The sequence below is a fragment of the Canis aureus genome, chromosome 23, assembly GCF_053574225.1.
Source record: "Canis aureus isolate CA01 chromosome 23, VMU_Caureus_v.1.0, whole genome shotgun sequence".
Taxonomy (NCBI): domain Eukaryota; kingdom Metazoa; phylum Chordata; class Mammalia; order Carnivora; family Canidae; genus Canis; species Canis aureus.
The window spans coordinates 19,409,475-19,426,036 of NC_135633.1; the positions used below are offsets into that span (position 1 = coordinate 19,409,475).

Sequence of the window (16,562 nt, forward strand, 5' to 3'; positions counted from 1 at the left end):
TTTCTGCTGGCTTTCAAAACATCACACAAAGGCCAGTAGGTCTCCATTGTAATGCTAGGGTGTCATGAAATGCCTTTGACCTGAGCAAGTCATCCCCCTTCAACCTCCTGTACCTTCCACTGGTGACATGCTATGATTGTGCTTGTTCACACACACTCCCTCCTTATTCAGAAGTATTGAATCCCTCGCAGAAACCTCTCATAGCCCCTTGTTATTACCTCTGCTTGCCAGCAATGTGGTGTGTTGGTTTCACTCTTCTTTTCCATATTCTATTCCTAGATGCTATAGTGGACTTCCTCAATTTTAAATTCTATTACTCATCAAACATTGGTTTAGTATCATTTATGGGCCACGACTGTTGTAGACATTGTGAGTATAGCAAAGATCAAAACAAAATCTTGGATTCCTGGAGTGTATATTTAGCAAGGGAGTTAGACTTTATGTATATATAATATGCAAATATTATCAATATGTAGTATCTACCGATGTGTACATGTAAAATGTAACCTCTTCACTAAAATATGTCAGTTACTGATAGGTGAGAAAAACAGCCAAGATAGAAGAGATAGGAATTTGAAAACTGAGGTAAGAGTGGAATGCTATTTTGTGTAATGTTTTGAGCTCTCTGTGGAGTGTGTGAAGCCAATCTGTCCCTGAGGTACCTGAGCCTAGAACATTGTAAGTGCTAAAACAGGATTTATTGAATAATTGACGATTAAATCAACTTCTTGATGAGCAGGGCAGTAGGAGAGAGAAAAAGAGAGACAAAGACAGGAGACAGAAAGAAAATGTTTAAATCACAGTCACAGAGTGATCACAACTGTATGATTCCTAAATCATTATGGTCACAAAGATTAGCCTTAGAGAACTGACTTAAAATTTCCCATGCAGGCCTGAATGGCTCTCTTGGTTAAGTGTCTGACTCTTGATTTTGGCTCTGGTCATGATCTCCAGGTGGTGAGATTGAGCCCCACCCTGGGCTCTGTACTGGGCACAGAGCTTGCATAAGATTCTCTCTTTCCCTCTCTTTCTGCCCATCCCTATCCCCTACTCACTCTCTGTCTTTCCTTCTTAAAAAGAAAAATAAAAAAAGAAAGCTTTTCATACAGGCCGATCTCAATAGAATTGTCTATGAGCAGTCTTTGCAAAAATTAGTAAGCCTAAAGGCATTCACACAATTACAGATCACCTAAGATAAGTACATCAAACCCCTTTGTCCCTGCCAAGATTGCATATTCAAGCATCACACACAGGCTTTTTGAACATGATGAATATTTATAGTAAGTCAACTGCGATATAACTTTGAATTATTAGATGGTTTAAATAATATTTGTGTGTATCTTTTCTCATTTGTCTACTTTAATGCTTTAACTTTTGTATTTTAAATTTTCTACTTCAATAAAATTGAAAAAAAAAAAGAGATGATTCTGATAGCCATGATGTAGGAATGGAGTCTCAACTATAAAATATTGATGTTGTTTTAAGGCTATACTTAATTTGCAAACTATATACTGTACAGGTTATAAAAGTATTTTGATAATATTCAGTGCTTTTCAGATGAAATTTCTGAGCCAGCCTTCTTCACTTCCTCCTTTTTATTGGACGTTTATTAATCCAAGTGATTTCTAACATCACCAAACTGAATTAAGTCAGGATGTGTTCCTTTTTACATCTTCTGCCAAGAATACCTGGGGTGAATTGCAGACACAGACTGTCAGCATTGGACCGTCAGCATTGTATAATTTGTATACAATGTCCATAAAAACGATATGCTCTCCACCACTGGAATGAAAAGGCAAAATCAAAGCTCTGTGGTTGAATTCATTCTCTTGGGCTTTTCCAACTTCCCTGAACTCCAAGAGCAGCTCTTTGGGGTTTTCCTGGCTGTTTACCTGGTGACTCTGATGGGAAATGCCATCATTATAGTCATCATTTCCTTGGAACAGAGCCTCCACGTGCCCATGTATCTGTTCCTCCAGAACCTGTCTGTGGTGGACGTGAGTTTCAGCGCAGTCATTATGCCTGAAATGCTGGTGGTCCTCACCAGGGAGAAAACGTCCATTTCATTTATGAGCTGTTTTGCACAGATGTATTTCATCCTTTTCTTTGGTGGCACTGAATGTTTTCTCCTGGGGACGATGGCTTATGACCGATTTGCTGCAATCTGTCACCCTCTGAGCTACCCAATGATTATGAACAAAAGAGTTTTCATGAAATTAGTAATGTTCTCATGGGTCTCAGGGATCATGGTGGCTACTGTGCAGACCACATGGGTTTTCAGTTTTCCTTTTTGTGGCCCCAATGAAATCAATCATATCTCTTGTGAAACCCCAGCAGTGCTAGAACTTGCATGTGCAGACACGTTTCTGTTTGAAATCTATGCATTCACTGGCACCATTTTGATTGTCATGGTTCCTTTCGTGTTGATACTCTTGTCATACATTCGGATTCTCTTTGCCATCCTGAGGATGCCATCAGCCACTGGGAGGCAAAAGGCCTTTTCCACTTGTGCCTCCCATCTCACTTCTGTGACCCTCTTCTATGGCACAGCCAATATGACTTATTTACAACCCAAATCTGGCTACTCCCCAGAAACCAAGAAGCTGATGTCATTGTCTTACTCACTTCTTACACCTCTGCTGAATCCACTGATCTACAGCTTCAGAAATAGTGAGATGAAAAGAGCTTTGATGAAACTATGGCGAAGAAGAGTGGATATACATGCATTCTGATTGTGCTGAGAAGCCATGTGATATATGGTCACTGTCTGACTGAACTTTACTTAAATTTTATATGTGGCTAAACAGTCTATTTTCAATGGTATTAACAGGTTTGCTATTTTTCCGTGTTCCTTTATAGGGTTTCCTGTTTTTTTTTTAAATTTTTTTTATTTATTTATGATAGTCACAGGGAGAGAGAGAGAGAGAGAGAGGCAGAGACACAGGCAGAGGGAGAAGCAGGCTCCATGCACCGGGAGCCCGACGTGGGACTCGATCCGGGTCTCCAGGATCGTGCCCTGGGCCAAAGGCAGGCGCTCAACCGCTGCACCACCCAGGGATCCCGGGTTTCCTGTTTTTAATAGTGCACTGTGGTAAATTTTAATGTAATGTATAATAAAACAGCTTATATATTCCTGTAGTATGATATATAGGCCATTACTGATTGTCATTAAAATTAGGTCCAATAAACACCCGAGTCCCAACATTTGTATGTACTGATTTTTTATTTCTGATACATACAACAAAGTGATTCCAATGGGACAAAATTATGTGTCACATTAACATGACAGTAACATTCTTTATGAAACTGTTACTGAATTAACGGCCAGACACAAGGGCTCCATGGGGAGATGTAAAAATGTGGACTATCAGGTCCCACCCAAGAGTTAATGAATTAAAATCTGCTATTTAAAAGGTTCTCCAAGTGACTTGGGTGAACTTTCAATTTGGAAAAGTATTGGTGTACAGCGTAGCTTTATCTTTAAAGCAAAGATGAATTCCTTGTTCCTTTACTACTCCTCTGCCATCAGATAATCGGAGCTCACATTGTCCCACATTCCATCTGATAGACAGCTTCCTGAAACTGTGGTATATTTTTGGGATCCTCTGATCATCCATGCCTGCCTGCTTATCTCATGTCAGAGATTTTCCAGGGACTCTTGTACCAGCATACCCACCCAACTCTCTTTGCTGCAAACAGCGGGATGACTGCTCTGCCCTTGGGAGTGTGCCTCTTGTGATTCTCAGGTGTGGTTATGGTATATATCAGAGTCACAGGGATGGAGATAAGGACACAAGTTGATGGCCCCACACAGTGTCTGTTTCGGTAGATCTGTGGTGGCACCTGCTAATTTCCATTTAGAATAAGTTCCCTGGTAGTTCTAAAACTGTTGATCCGGGGACTATGCTGTGAGGACCCTAAGTCCCAGAGAACCTTTCTAGCTTTATCTGAACTGCCTCTGTGGAGTCCCCTCTGGTTCTTCATGCATCATGTTTTAACCCTCGTTGTTTGTGACAACCCCTTCAAGTATTGTAATTCTGGATAAGATATGTACTAGTTTCTTTCAATAGGAAATTTAGGGTCTGTTCTCATTGGTATTGTCATTTGGGGGAAATTTCTAGGATGCTAGTGCCATCTTTACCCCAACTTTTGTGATGTTGCATTTCATTTTGTATTTTTAAATAACACCTTGCTTTTAAACTTCTACAAAAGTCATCACTTTCTAAAATTTAAAGAGTACATAGATTACAAAATAATGTAAAAGTCTCAAAAGCACCTGGACTCTCATTCTTGATATCATTGCCAGAGGCCATCACTCTGCATGGTTTCTGTCCAGGCTCTGATTTTTCCTATGGGTGTCCAAGGACTGGGTATGTGTACATACATTTATTTTTATCAGAATAGGAGGAGGGAGAGTTTCCAACTAATCCATTGTGTGTAATATTTCAAGGTATCACTTATGTCTATATGGATATTGCTTTATTGTTTTTAAATAAGTGCATCACCTTCTAAATGAGTAAACATAGTTACCAGTGACCAGTTTCCTCAAGTGGGTGTTTTACTTCCAACTTTCATTATTATGAAACTGTTTGAACATCCTTCTACACATCTGGTTGTGTGTTTATTATATATAGAATTTTAGGTAACAGAATTGCCAGATCGAAGTGTGTCATGCTAGGTTACTAAGGTGGTACTATTTTAGATTTTTCTGCAGTTGGGTTATTCCAACCACCTCCTCCAACAGAGTAGGAGTGTCCCTTTGTAAAGTTCTTGCCAGTTCTAGACATTCTGTTCCATAATGCTTTGTTCATCTGACTTGTATTTTTATTTACTGGCAAAACACATTATTCAAAAGCTACAGTAGATTCCAACCACTCTGATAATCACATTTGGAGTTTGCCATCTTTCAGAGCCAGTCTATGCAGTCCATATTTCTTATGGACTTTTTCTCAGTATAGGCTTTATACTGTTTTGTTTTTATTTTTAAGATCTATCCAACAAATCCTTGATTCTTAGATATTCTTTTAAATTTTCGTTTTTCAGTATAGATTTAGGTAGGATTGAATTTCTTTCTTTCTTAAATGTTTTGCTACATCCACTAAGCATGAAGTTTTCCTTTTTAACCTATAAAGGTTAAATTGTCAATTTCACATCTTGAATAGTTTTGAGACTGTAGGTTTTCTGTTCTTGTTTCAATTTGGATAAGTTCTATAATTTGTTATAATTATGATATTATTATAGTAAGTTCTATATTCTGAGAATACACATAGTCTAAATTTCACATTTGTGGCACAATACTTTTCCTAATGTCTACATGTTCTGTGGTGATACCGTGTTTTAAAATGCCAGGTAATGGTTATATTTCTTTTTCTTTTCTATCATTTCTTAGACCAAATATGGATTCGTGGTTTATTGGATTCTTCAAAGAATCATGTTTGGCTTTTTTGACTCTTTGTATGCTTACTTCCTATTTCATTAAGACGTGCTTCTTCACCAATAATCTTCCAGACCTATTTCCTGTGTTTTGTTGTTCCTATCTAACACCTGGAAGTGCACACTTACTTCATTGCTTTTCATGCTTACTTCAGTGCAATAGAAGCATTCTGGCCTTCATTCTTGTTTTGTGCAACATATTTTCTAATTTTCTTGCCTCGTCTTCTTTTCTCACATGTTATTTAGACAAGTATTTCTCAGCTTTAAACATGTGGTTGTTTTCCAGTTATATTCAATTATAGAGTCTCAGTGGAAGAGTACTGTAATCACACAATCTCTTGTATAGTGTTCAAGGGAACAGTTGTTGATCTTTTTTTTTTTTTTTGTGGCCCAATATACTGTCAGATTTTTGAATATTGAGCGTGATTGAAAACTATGTGCTTTCTTTCCAGTGCTGGCTGCAGAGTTCTCTATGTGTACTAGACTAAAGTGTGATGGGAATATTGTCCTACAGGACTTTATGTATTTCTTCTAACCGTTATGTAAAGAGGTGTGTTATAGTCTCCCACTATGACTGTCAGTCCTTTAAGTTTCCTTGTGGTTCTGTCAATATTTGCTTGATCTATTTTGCAGCCATATTATTGCTTACTTGCAGATTTCAAATTGTTCTATCTTCTTGGAGAGAGTTGTACCTTTTCTCCTTACGAAGTAACCTTTCTTATCCCTAGTAATGCTTCTTGCTCTGAAGTCTGCTTCTTCCCATAATAATGTAGTTACATAAATTTCCCTTGATCAGCATGTGGGAATCTCTCTCTCCATATTTTATTTTTTAACCTTCCCGTGTCCTTCTGATTTAGATGCATCTCCGCTGAGGAATGCTGTGGAGAAAAATAAATCAAGATAGTAGAGTTAGGGTTGGAGTTGATTGTCACAAATGTTGACTTGGGAGGAGTTCCTGGAGAAGCTGTCCCTGGGAAGAAGGGACATAAGGGAGTTAGCATTTTGAAGAGTAATAGTCCACGTTCAGAGAAAAGCATGGACAATAGCTATGAGATGGGGACAGAGTTGTTGGATTTGAGGACTAGCAAAGAGGCCAGTGGGGCTGGATGAGAGTGTCCAATGGAATGTGGTAGAGTTGAGCTCAGAGAGTTCTAGGGGAATAGATCTTTAATACATGAGTTTGGCTTCTAACCGGAAGAGGAGAGGGTGCTATTGGAGGGTTTTGCGCAGAGGCAAAGGATGAAGAAAGGAGAAGTTGAGAGGCCATGGCAGTTACCCAACTTGAGAGACAATAGTAGCTTGGACCAGGGCGTTAGCCCAAGGAAATGTAGAATGTTCAGATTTGATACCCAGTATTTTGAAGACAGAGCCACAGGTAGGTTATGGAGTTGATGTGATTTGGAGGAAAAACGACTCCTTGATTTGCAGCCCATGGAACTGGAAGCTCTGAGCTCCTGTTCCCTGAGATGAGGAATGTTGATGGTGGATCGGGTTTAGGAGAAGACTGGGAGTACAGTTTAGGACATATTAACACATGAAAATGCGATAACTTCATTTGAAAGTGTTATCTCAGTAATCTGAATTTCATTTCCAGCTTCTGGCCAGCTAAAGAGATATTTTTCTTTTATGCTTTGTGCTGTTGCTCTGCTATTTTATTGCACAGTATGCTATGTCTATCACCCCCAAATATTCGGAGTTATTGACATATCCTTCCTATACGTATATAATGACCCTTTGTAAATATTCCAAAAATATTCTGGAAGGAAAACATAAAGTTAGCACCTTCAAAAAGTAGTGTACTCTCTTACAACTACTGTTATTATCATATGTTAAATCAACATTCTTTTCTTATAACCTTTCATTTTTATATCTTTCTGGTCTATCTTATTGGTGAATCATGGGGGTAGGTGTGTTAGTATTTCTACATTTTGATTCTTCTTTGATCTATTTAGTACTATTGGCTATGAAATTATAATTTTATATTAATATAACTTCCTTTTCATCCCCTTTTGCATGTACCTGAATTGTTTCCGCACACTCTTCATTCATGTCTAATACACCTAGTGGAAAGTGCACAAGTGCTGACTAAATCTTGATGACTCCTCGGAAACTACACATCACCTGCGTTACCACCATTGACATAAAAAACGGAACATGTATGACAGAAGCCCACATGGGAACTCTGGTGTATGAATCATAGAGAATACATATCAGGCAGCATTTGCCAGCCTGGTGATGGGACTGGCTCATGCCTGGGGAGTAATTCCACCATAGTGAATGACCTAGGGGGGATCCCTGGATTGGAATGTGAAGTGAAAATTCCTTTACCTCAGGATAATGGCTACATTTCCCACTGGATACAGAGTAGATAGAATGAATCTCTGGATGTTGTTGACTGCTGCCAGGGGAGGTGAGCTTCCTTCAGAATGGAACCTTCTCTAGGAATGTGCAGTGAGAAGTAGACCAAGGTAACCTGCATTCAGTCACACCGTCCAGTTTGGGACAGAGCCAAGTCTGCAGAGTGTTTCATCTCTTCACTCTGTGGGGAGTGAGCCAAATGGTCTCCTTGATTGTTCACTCCAGTGTAAGTGGATCCCTGAATCTCTTGGTTTTCATTTATATCCAATGAGATTTACTGTATTATGTTTATTTTATAGAGAAAGTTATAAATCAGTGAAAAGTAGTTCAGATTACCTGACTTATAGCTTAAAAGTTCTTTCAATTTAATCAATTGTAATGATTTTCTTTCATAATTTTCAGTGACTATATTTCTTCTACAAATGATCAAAAGTTCTTTGATGATAGAATGAGCATTCAGTTTTCTACAACTAGGCTTCACTCTGCTTGCCTTAACTAGTTTCCCACCATCGCCCAAACTGTGCATTCCACCTAGTTGTCCTCTACCTCTAGCTCACCAGCCTTTGCTCAAGCTCTCACACCATCAATCTCTTCTTTCCAGTATACAAGTGTTAGTCAGCCTCCGTTATCACCTCCTTTGGAGACATCATGCTGAACTGGGTCTCTTGTGTGAAGAGGCATTTATTCCCCATAGGAATAGGAAGGAGCAATGCTCCAGGTGTGTGCTCTTGAGGGTTCTCACCTGAGGCGCCAAGGTCAAGCCCCTTTAGTCATCATGCAAAAATATGAGAGAGTGTTTATGAAGTGATTCCAAGTCCTCCAGGGAGGGATTCTACAGGGCGTATGATTCAGTGTCATATAATGTTCTAGAATCAAAGCCCTGAAGCACAGAGTTGTATTTATGAGAAGATGGCTTTTGAGTAAAGGTAAAACTTTGACAATGTAGCAAGACATTTAAAGAGACAGAGTCAATAGGTAAGAAAGGGAGGATTCTGCTGTGTGTGTGTTGGTGGGCTTTCCACTTATAGGTCCTCTCCAGCTGATCATTGGAGATGCTGTTGAAGCGATGTCTCTGTGCTCAGGATCCCTAGACACAGCTGACACACCGGAATCAGTAGACTCCTTGGTTTTGATGCTGGTTAATTCCTTTTTCTCTTCTTTTTGGAGAAAAGTTTGGGCAATAATTAGGGGTATAAGTACTTGGCAGACATTAATCATCAAATCTTAGAATTTTACAGCTGGAAGGGAACGGAAAAATAAGTGCAACTCCTACCTCTTCAACTGGAAGGATGAAACCTATTAGGCAGCGCTCTGCCTCAATATTTCTTTCCCAGAGTTCTCCAAGTCGGCATTGAGGTCCCTAAGTTCCAGAGAAAAGGTGCAGCAACTGCAGTCAGTGACCCATTACCAGTCATGAATTTTTTTTCCCCATAAGATGCTTATTATCCATTCTACAAAGCTTTTCTATTTTACTTACATTATATTCTAAATTTTCCAAATTTATCCACTTTTAAACTTTTGTAACTAAATATACTTTATTCTTTTCTCTCATTAGAAATGAATTTTAGGTGTTTGATCCTATGACTATATTTTATTAATTTCAGGTCACTTTTTGAGATGCAACATATAATTAGTATGGTTAGTATGGACATTTAATTTTTATGGATGATATGGTCAAATTCAGAAATAAATCAACTTGCCTTCCACTGTGTGCTAATGTCCTACTGGTCTTTACTCAAGATGGCATGAGCTGTTTCCTTCTGTTCTGCTGGTTTCCTCATCTCCCACAGTGTATTTCTGCTGGCTTACAAAACATCACACAAAGGCCAGTAGGTCTCCATTGTAATGCTAGGGTGTCATGAAATGCCTTTGACCTGAGCAAGTCATCCCCCTTCAACCTCCTGTACCTTCCACTGGTGACATGCTATGATTGTGCTTGTTCACACACACTCCCTCCTTATTCAGAAGTATTGAATCCCTCGCAGAAACCTCTCATAGCCCCTTGTTATTACCTCTGCTTGCCAGCAATGTGGTGTGTTGGTTTCACTCTTCTTTTCCATATTCTATTCCTAGATGCTATAGTGGACTTCCTCAATTTTAAATTCTATTACTCATCAAACATTGGTTTAGTATCATTTATGGGCCACGACTGTTGTAGACATTGTGAGTATAGCAAAGATCAAAACAAAATCTTGGATTCCTGGAGTTTATATTTAGCAAGGGAGTTAGACTTTATGTATATATAATATGCAAATATTATCAATATGTAATATCTACCGATGTGTACATGTAAAATGTAACCTCCTCACTAAAATATGTCAGTTACTGATAGGTGAGAAAAACAGCCAAGATAGAAGAGATAGGAATTTGAAAACTGAGGTAAGAGTGGAATGCTATTTTGTGTAATGTTTTGAGCTCTCTGTGGAGTGTGTGAAGCCAATCTGTCCCTGAGGTACCTGAGCCTAGAACATTGTAAGTGCTAAAACAGGATTTATTGAATAATTGACGATTAAATCAACTTCTTGATGAGCAGGGCAGTAGGAGAGAGAAAAAGAGAGACAAAGACAGGAGACAGAAAGAAAATGTTTAAATCACAGTCACAGAGTGATCACAACTGTATGATTCCTAAATCATTATGGTCACAAAGATTAGCCTTAGAGAACTCTTAAAATTTTTTTGTTTATTTTATTTTTATTTTTATTTTTATTTTTATTTTTATTTTATTTTTTTGATTCTTAAAATTTCCCATGCAGGCCACAGTGCCTGAATGGCTCTCTTTGTTAAGTGTCTGACTCTTGATTTTGGCTCTGGTCATGATCTCCAGGTGGTGAGACTGAGCCCTACCTTGGGCTCTGTACTGGGCATAGTGCTTGCATAAGATTCTCTCTTTCCCTCTCTTTCTGCCCTTCTCTATCCCCTACTCACTCTCTGTCTTTCCCTCTTTAAAAAAAAAAAAAAGAGGGATCCCTGGGTGGCGCAGCGGTTTGGCGCCTGCCTTTGGCCCAGGGCGCGATCCTGGAGACCAGGGATCGAATCCCACGTCGGGCTCCCGGTGCATGGAGCCTGCTTCTCCCTCTGCCTATGTCTCTGCCTCTCTTTCTCTCTCTGTGACTATCATAAATAAATAAGAATTAAAAAAAAATATTTATTTAAAAAAAAAAAGAAAAAAAAAAGAAAGCTTTTCATATAGGCCGATCTCAATAGAATTGTCAATGAGCAGTCTTTGCAAAAATTAGTAAGTCTAAGGCATTCACACAATTTACAGATCACCTAAGATAAGTACATCAAACCCCTTTGTCTGTCCCTGCCAAGACTGCATATTCAAGCATCACACACAGGCATTTTGAACAGGATGAATATTTATAGTAAGTCAACTGCGATATAACTTTGAATTATTAGATGGTTTAAATAATATTTGTGTGTATCTTTCTCATTTGTCTACTTATAATACTTTAACTTTTGTATTTTACATTTTCTACTTCAATAAAATTGAAAAAAAAAAGAGAGGATTCTGATAGCCATGACGTAGGAATGGAATCTCAACTATAAAATATTGATGTTGTTTTAAGGCTATACTTAATTTGCAAACTATATACTGTACAGGTTATAAAAGTATTTTGATAATATTCAGTGCTTTTCAGATGAAACCTCTGAGCCAGCCTTCTTCACTTCCTCCTTTTTTAAATTTTTAAATTTAATTTTATTTATTTTACTTTTTTTCACCTCCTCCTTTTATTTGATGTTTATTAATCCAAGAGATTGGTCATTTCTAACATTGCCACACTGAATTTAGTCAGGATGCATTCCTTTTTATATCTTCTACCATTAATACCTGTTGTGAATTGCAGACACAGACTGTTAGCGATTGGACTGTGACTTCATCATTTGTATATAATGTCCATAAAAACGATATACTGTCCACCACTGGAATGAAAAGGCAAAATCAAAGCTCTGTGGTTGAATTCATCCTCTTGGGCTTTTCCAACTTTCCTGAACTCCAAGAGCAGCTCTTTGGGGTTTTCCTGGCTGTTTACCTGGTGACTCTGATGGGAAATGCCATCATTATAGTCATCATCACCTTGGAACAGACCCTCCACGTGCCCATGTATCTGTTCCTCCAGAACCTGTCTGTGGTGGACGTGAGTTTCAGCGCAGTCATTATGCCTGAAATGCTGGTGGTCCTCACCAGGGAGAAAACGTCCATTTCATTTATGAGCTGTTTTGCACAGATGTATTTCATCCTTTTCTTTGGTGGCACTGAATGTTTTCTCCTGGGGACGATGGCTTATGACCGATTTGCTGCAATCTGTCACCCTCTGAGCTACCCAATGATTATGAACAAAAGAGTTTTCATGAAATTAGTAATGTTCTCATGGGTCTCAGGGATCATGGTGGCTACTGTGCAGACCACATGGGTTTTCAGTTTTCCTTTTTGTGGCCCCAATGTAATCAATCATCTCTTTTGTGAGACTCCCCCAGTGCTAGAACTTGCATGTGCAGACACGTTTCTGTTTGAAATCTATGCATTCACTGGCACCATTTTGATTGTCATGGTTCCTTTCTTTTTTTTTTTTTTTTAATTTTTATTTATTTATGATAGTCACACAGAGAGAGAGAGAGGCAGAGACACAGGCAGAGGGAGAAGCAGGCTCCATGCACCGGGAGCCCGACGTGGGACTCGATCCCGGGTCTCCAGGATCGTGCCCTGGGCCAAAGGCAGGCGCCAAACCGCTGCACCACCCAGGGATCCCTCATGGTTCCTTTCGTGTTGATACTCTTGTCATACATTCGGATTCTCTTTGCCATCCTGAGGATGCCATCAGCCACGGGGAGGCAAAAGGCCTTTTCCACTTGTGCCTCCCATCTCACTTCTGTGACCCTCTTCTATGGCACAGCCAGTATGACTTATTTACAACCCAAATCTGGCTACTCCCCTGAAACCAAGAAGCTGATGTCATTGTCTTACTCACTTCTTACACCTCTGCTGAATCCACTGATCTACAGCTTCAGAAATAGTGAGATGAAAAGAGCTTTGATGAAACTATGGCGAAGAAGAGTGGATATACATGCATTCTGATTGTGCTGAGAAGCCATATGGTCACTACCTGACTGAACTCTACTTAAATTTTATATGTGGCCAAACATTCTATATTCCTTGGTATGAACATGTTTTTTATTTTTCCATGTTCAATAATAAGATTTCTATTTTCAACAGTTTAGTGTTAATTTTAATACAATATATAATAAAACAGTTTATCTGTTCCTCTAGTATGATAATCAGCCCATTATGGATTATGTCATTAAAATGAGGTTCAATAACCTCTGAGTCCCTGTATTGTGTGTACTGATTTTTTATTTCTGATGGCATTCTTCACAGTGATTACATTGGGGCAAAAAGTTTGTGTCACATTAAGATGACAGTAACATTCTTTATAAAACTGTTACTGAATTACAGCCAGATACAAGGGCTCCATCTGAGATGTAAAAATGTAGACTCTCAGGTCCCACCCAAGACTTAATGAATTAAAATCTGCTATTTAAAGGGATCCCGAAGTGACTTAGATGCACTTTAATGTGGAGAAGCATTGGTGTATAGCGTAGCTTGTATCTTGATGACAAAGAGGAGTTCCTTGTTCCTTTACTACTCCTCTGCCATCAGATAATCAGAACTCATATTGCCCCACATTGTCCTCCTGACAGACAGCTTCCTCAAACTGTGGTGTATTTGTGGGATCCTTTGATTATCCATGCCTACCTGCTTTTCCCTTATGTCAGAGCAGTTCCAGGGAAGCCTGTACCACCAGCATATCCACCCAACTCTCTTTGTTGCAAACAGCAGGACAATTGCCATTCCCTCAAGGTGTGCCACTTGTGTGGATTCTCAGGTGTGGTTATGGTATACATCAGAGTCACAGGGATGGAGGTAAGGACACCATTCACTATATGTGGGTTGCTGGCCCCACACAGAGTGTCTGTTTCAGTAGATCTGTGGTGGCACCTGCTAATTTGCATTTAGAATAAGTTCCCTGGTAGTTCTAAAACTGTTGATCCAGGGACTATGCTATGAGGACCCTAAGTCCCAGAGAACCCTTCTAGCTTTATCTGAACTGCCTCTGTGGAATCCCCTCTGATTCTTCATGAATGATGTTTTAACCCTCATTGTTTGTGACAACCCCTTTCACGCATTGTAATTTTGGATAAGATATGTACTAGTTTCTTTCACGATGCAATTTAGGTTTCTGTTCTCATTGGTATTGTCATTTGGGGGAAATTTCTAGGATGCCAGTGCCATCTTTACCCCAACCTTTGTGATGTTGCATTTCATTTTGTATTTTTAAATAACACCTTGCTTTTAAACTTCTACAAAAGTCATCACTTTCTAAAATTTAAAGAGTACATAGATTACAAAATAATGTAAAAGTCTCAAAAGCACCTGGACTCTCATTCTTGATATCATTGCCAGAGGCCATCACTCTGCATGGTTTCTGTCCAGGCTCTGATTTTTCCTATTGGTATCTGGGGACTTGGTATGTGTACATACATTTCTCTTTTTCAGAATAGGAGGAGGGAGAGTTTACAGTCTATTTTCCAATTATTCAATTTCACAGAATATTTCAAGGGTATCATTTTATGTCTGTATGGATTTTGCTTTATTGTTTTAATAAGCGCATCGCCTTCTAAACGAGTAAACATAGTAATGTGACCAGTTTCTTCAAGTGGATGGTTTACTTCTGACTTTCACTGTTATCAAACTGTTCGAACATCCTTCTACACATCTGGTTGTGTGTTTATTATAATAGAATTTTAGGAAACAGAATTGCCAGATCAAAGTGTGTCATGCTAGGTTACTAAGGTGGTACTATTTTAGATTTTTCTGCAGTTGGGTTATTCCAACCACCTCCTCCAACAGAGTAGGAGTGTCCCTTTGCAAGATTCTTGCCAGTTCTAGATATTCTGTTCCAAAATGCTTCATTCATCTGATTTGCATTTTTTTAAAAAAGATTTTATTTATCCATTCAAGAGAGACACACAGGGAGAGGAAGAGACACAGGCAGACGGAGAAGCAGGCTCCCTGAGGGAAGCTTGATGCGGGACTACATCCCAGGACTCCCGGGATCATGACATGAGCCAAAGGCAGACGGTCAATCCCTGAGCCAACAAGCCTCCCTGATTGGCATTTTTAATTACCAGGAAGTCACAAACATTTTCAAAAACAAAGCTAGATGACAACCACCCTGATAATCACACTTGTATTCACAAGCTACTCTCTGCAACCTTTAATTCACATATTTCATTATGGACTTTGTCTCCGAATAGACTTTATGCAGCTTTTAAAGATACATTCACCACCACTAGATTCTTAGATATATTTCTAAATGTTCATTTTGCAGTATATTTGGAAACCAAAGCAAAAGTAAGCTATGGTGACTACATCAAATAAAAAACTTCTGCACGACGAAGGAGACAATTGACAAAAGCCAACCTACTGAATGGGAGAAGACATTTACAAATGACACACTTGGTAAAGGGGTTAATTTTCAAAATATTTAAAGAACTTTTATAATTCAACACCTCCCCCCAAACGAAATCCAATGAAAAAGAGGCGGAACATATGAATGAACATTTGATCAGAGAAGACGTAAAAGATGCTTAACATCACTCATCATCAGGGAAATGCAAATCAAAACTATAAGGAGCTATCACCTCATGTCAGATGTCAGTCAGAAAGACTAAAATTAACAACATAAGAAACAACAGGTGTTGGTAAGGCTGTGGAGAAAGGTAAACCCTCTTGTGCTGTGGGAATGCAAACTGGTACAGTCACTGTGGAAAACAGTGTGGTGGTTCCTCAAAAAGCTAAAAATAGAACTACCCTATGATCCAGTAATTGCACTATGGGGTATTTACTCCCAAGATACCAAACACTAAATCAAAGGGATACATCACCCTTATGTTTATTTCAGCATTATTTACAATAGCCAAATTATGGAAAGAGCCCATGTCCATCAATAAACAAGAAGTGGCATAGACACCACACACACACACACACACACACACACACACACACACACACACAATGAAATAATAGCCACAGAAAATAAAAAAAAGAATGAAATCTTGCCATTTGCAACAACATGGTTAGAGTTGGAGGATATAATGCTACTGAGCTAAGTCAGTCAGAGAAATACAAATACCATATGATTTCACTCATCTATGTGGCATTTAAGAAACAAAACAAATGAACAAAGTAAAAAGGAGACAAACCAAAAAGCCAGACCTTTACCTCTAGAGGACAAACTGTTGGTTACCAGAGCGGAAGTGGGTGGGGAGATGGGTGAAACAGGTGAAGGGGATTAAGAGTACTCTTACTGTGATGAGCCCTGAGTAGATTACATAGAATTGTTGAGTCACTATATTGTACACCTGAAACTAATGTAGCACTCTGTTAATTATACTAGAATTAAAATGTAATGATTTTTTATGTAAAAAATCATAAGGAAGAGAAAAAAATAATCTTTTGGATCTTTAGGTACATCGATTATGCATGCATTGGATCGTTTTTGTTAGCTTTGCCAGTTTATATTGTTTACATTGATCATATTAAACTGTGTTCATGGGGATACCTGGGTGGCCCAATGGTTTAGCGCCTGCCTTTGGTCCAGGGCGTGATCCTGGAGACCTGGGATTGAGTCCCACATCAGGCTCCCTTCATGGAGCCTGCTTCTCCCTCTGCCTGTGCCTCTGCCTCTCTCTCTCTCTCTCTCTCTCTG

At 38.9% G+C, this 16,562-nt stretch overlaps 3 protein-coding genes across 5 annotated transcripts in view; all 3 read left to right on the forward strand.

Moving 5' to 3' along the window:
• Positions 1 to 16,562, forward strand: part of LOC144294729 (olfactory receptor 10A6) — a 69,448-nt gene that overhangs the window by 42,185 nt on the left and 10,701 nt on the right. The gene's annotated exons all lie outside the window — the stretch shown is intronic.
• Positions 1,776 to 2,824, forward strand: LOC144295271 (olfactory receptor 10A3). The gene has a single exon (XM_077867661.1). It carries the CDS (start codon positions 1,788 to 1,790, stop codon positions 2,730 to 2,732), a length of 945 nt encoding a protein of 314 aa, XP_077723787.1. The 5' UTR covers positions 1,776 to 1,787; the 3' UTR covers positions 2,733 to 2,824.
• LOC144295272 (olfactory receptor 10A3-like) lies at positions 11,595 to 12,943 on the forward strand. The gene is made up of 2 exons (XM_077867662.1): positions 11,595 to 12,344; positions 12,536 to 12,943. The coding sequence occupies exons 1-2, from the start codon at positions 11,721 to 11,723 to the stop codon at positions 12,866 to 12,868; spliced, it is 957 nt and encodes a 318-aa protein (XP_077723788.1). The 5' UTR covers positions 11,595 to 11,720; the 3' UTR covers positions 12,869 to 12,943.

Excerpts from the sequence above, each read along its gene's own strand:
- LOC144295272 (XM_077867662.1), top strand. The coding sequence starts at position 11,721 with ATGAAAAGGCAAAATCAAAGCTCTGTGGTTGAATTCATCCTCTTGGGC. Across the intron at positions 12,345-12,535 it reads GCACCATTTTGATTGTCATG|GGATCCCTCATGGTTCCTTT; the intron begins GTTCCTTTCTTT and ends TGCACCACCCAG.
- LOC144295271 (XM_077867661.1), top strand. The coding sequence starts at position 1,788 with ATGAAAAGGCAAAATCAAAGCTCTGTGGTTGAATTCATTCTCTTGGGC.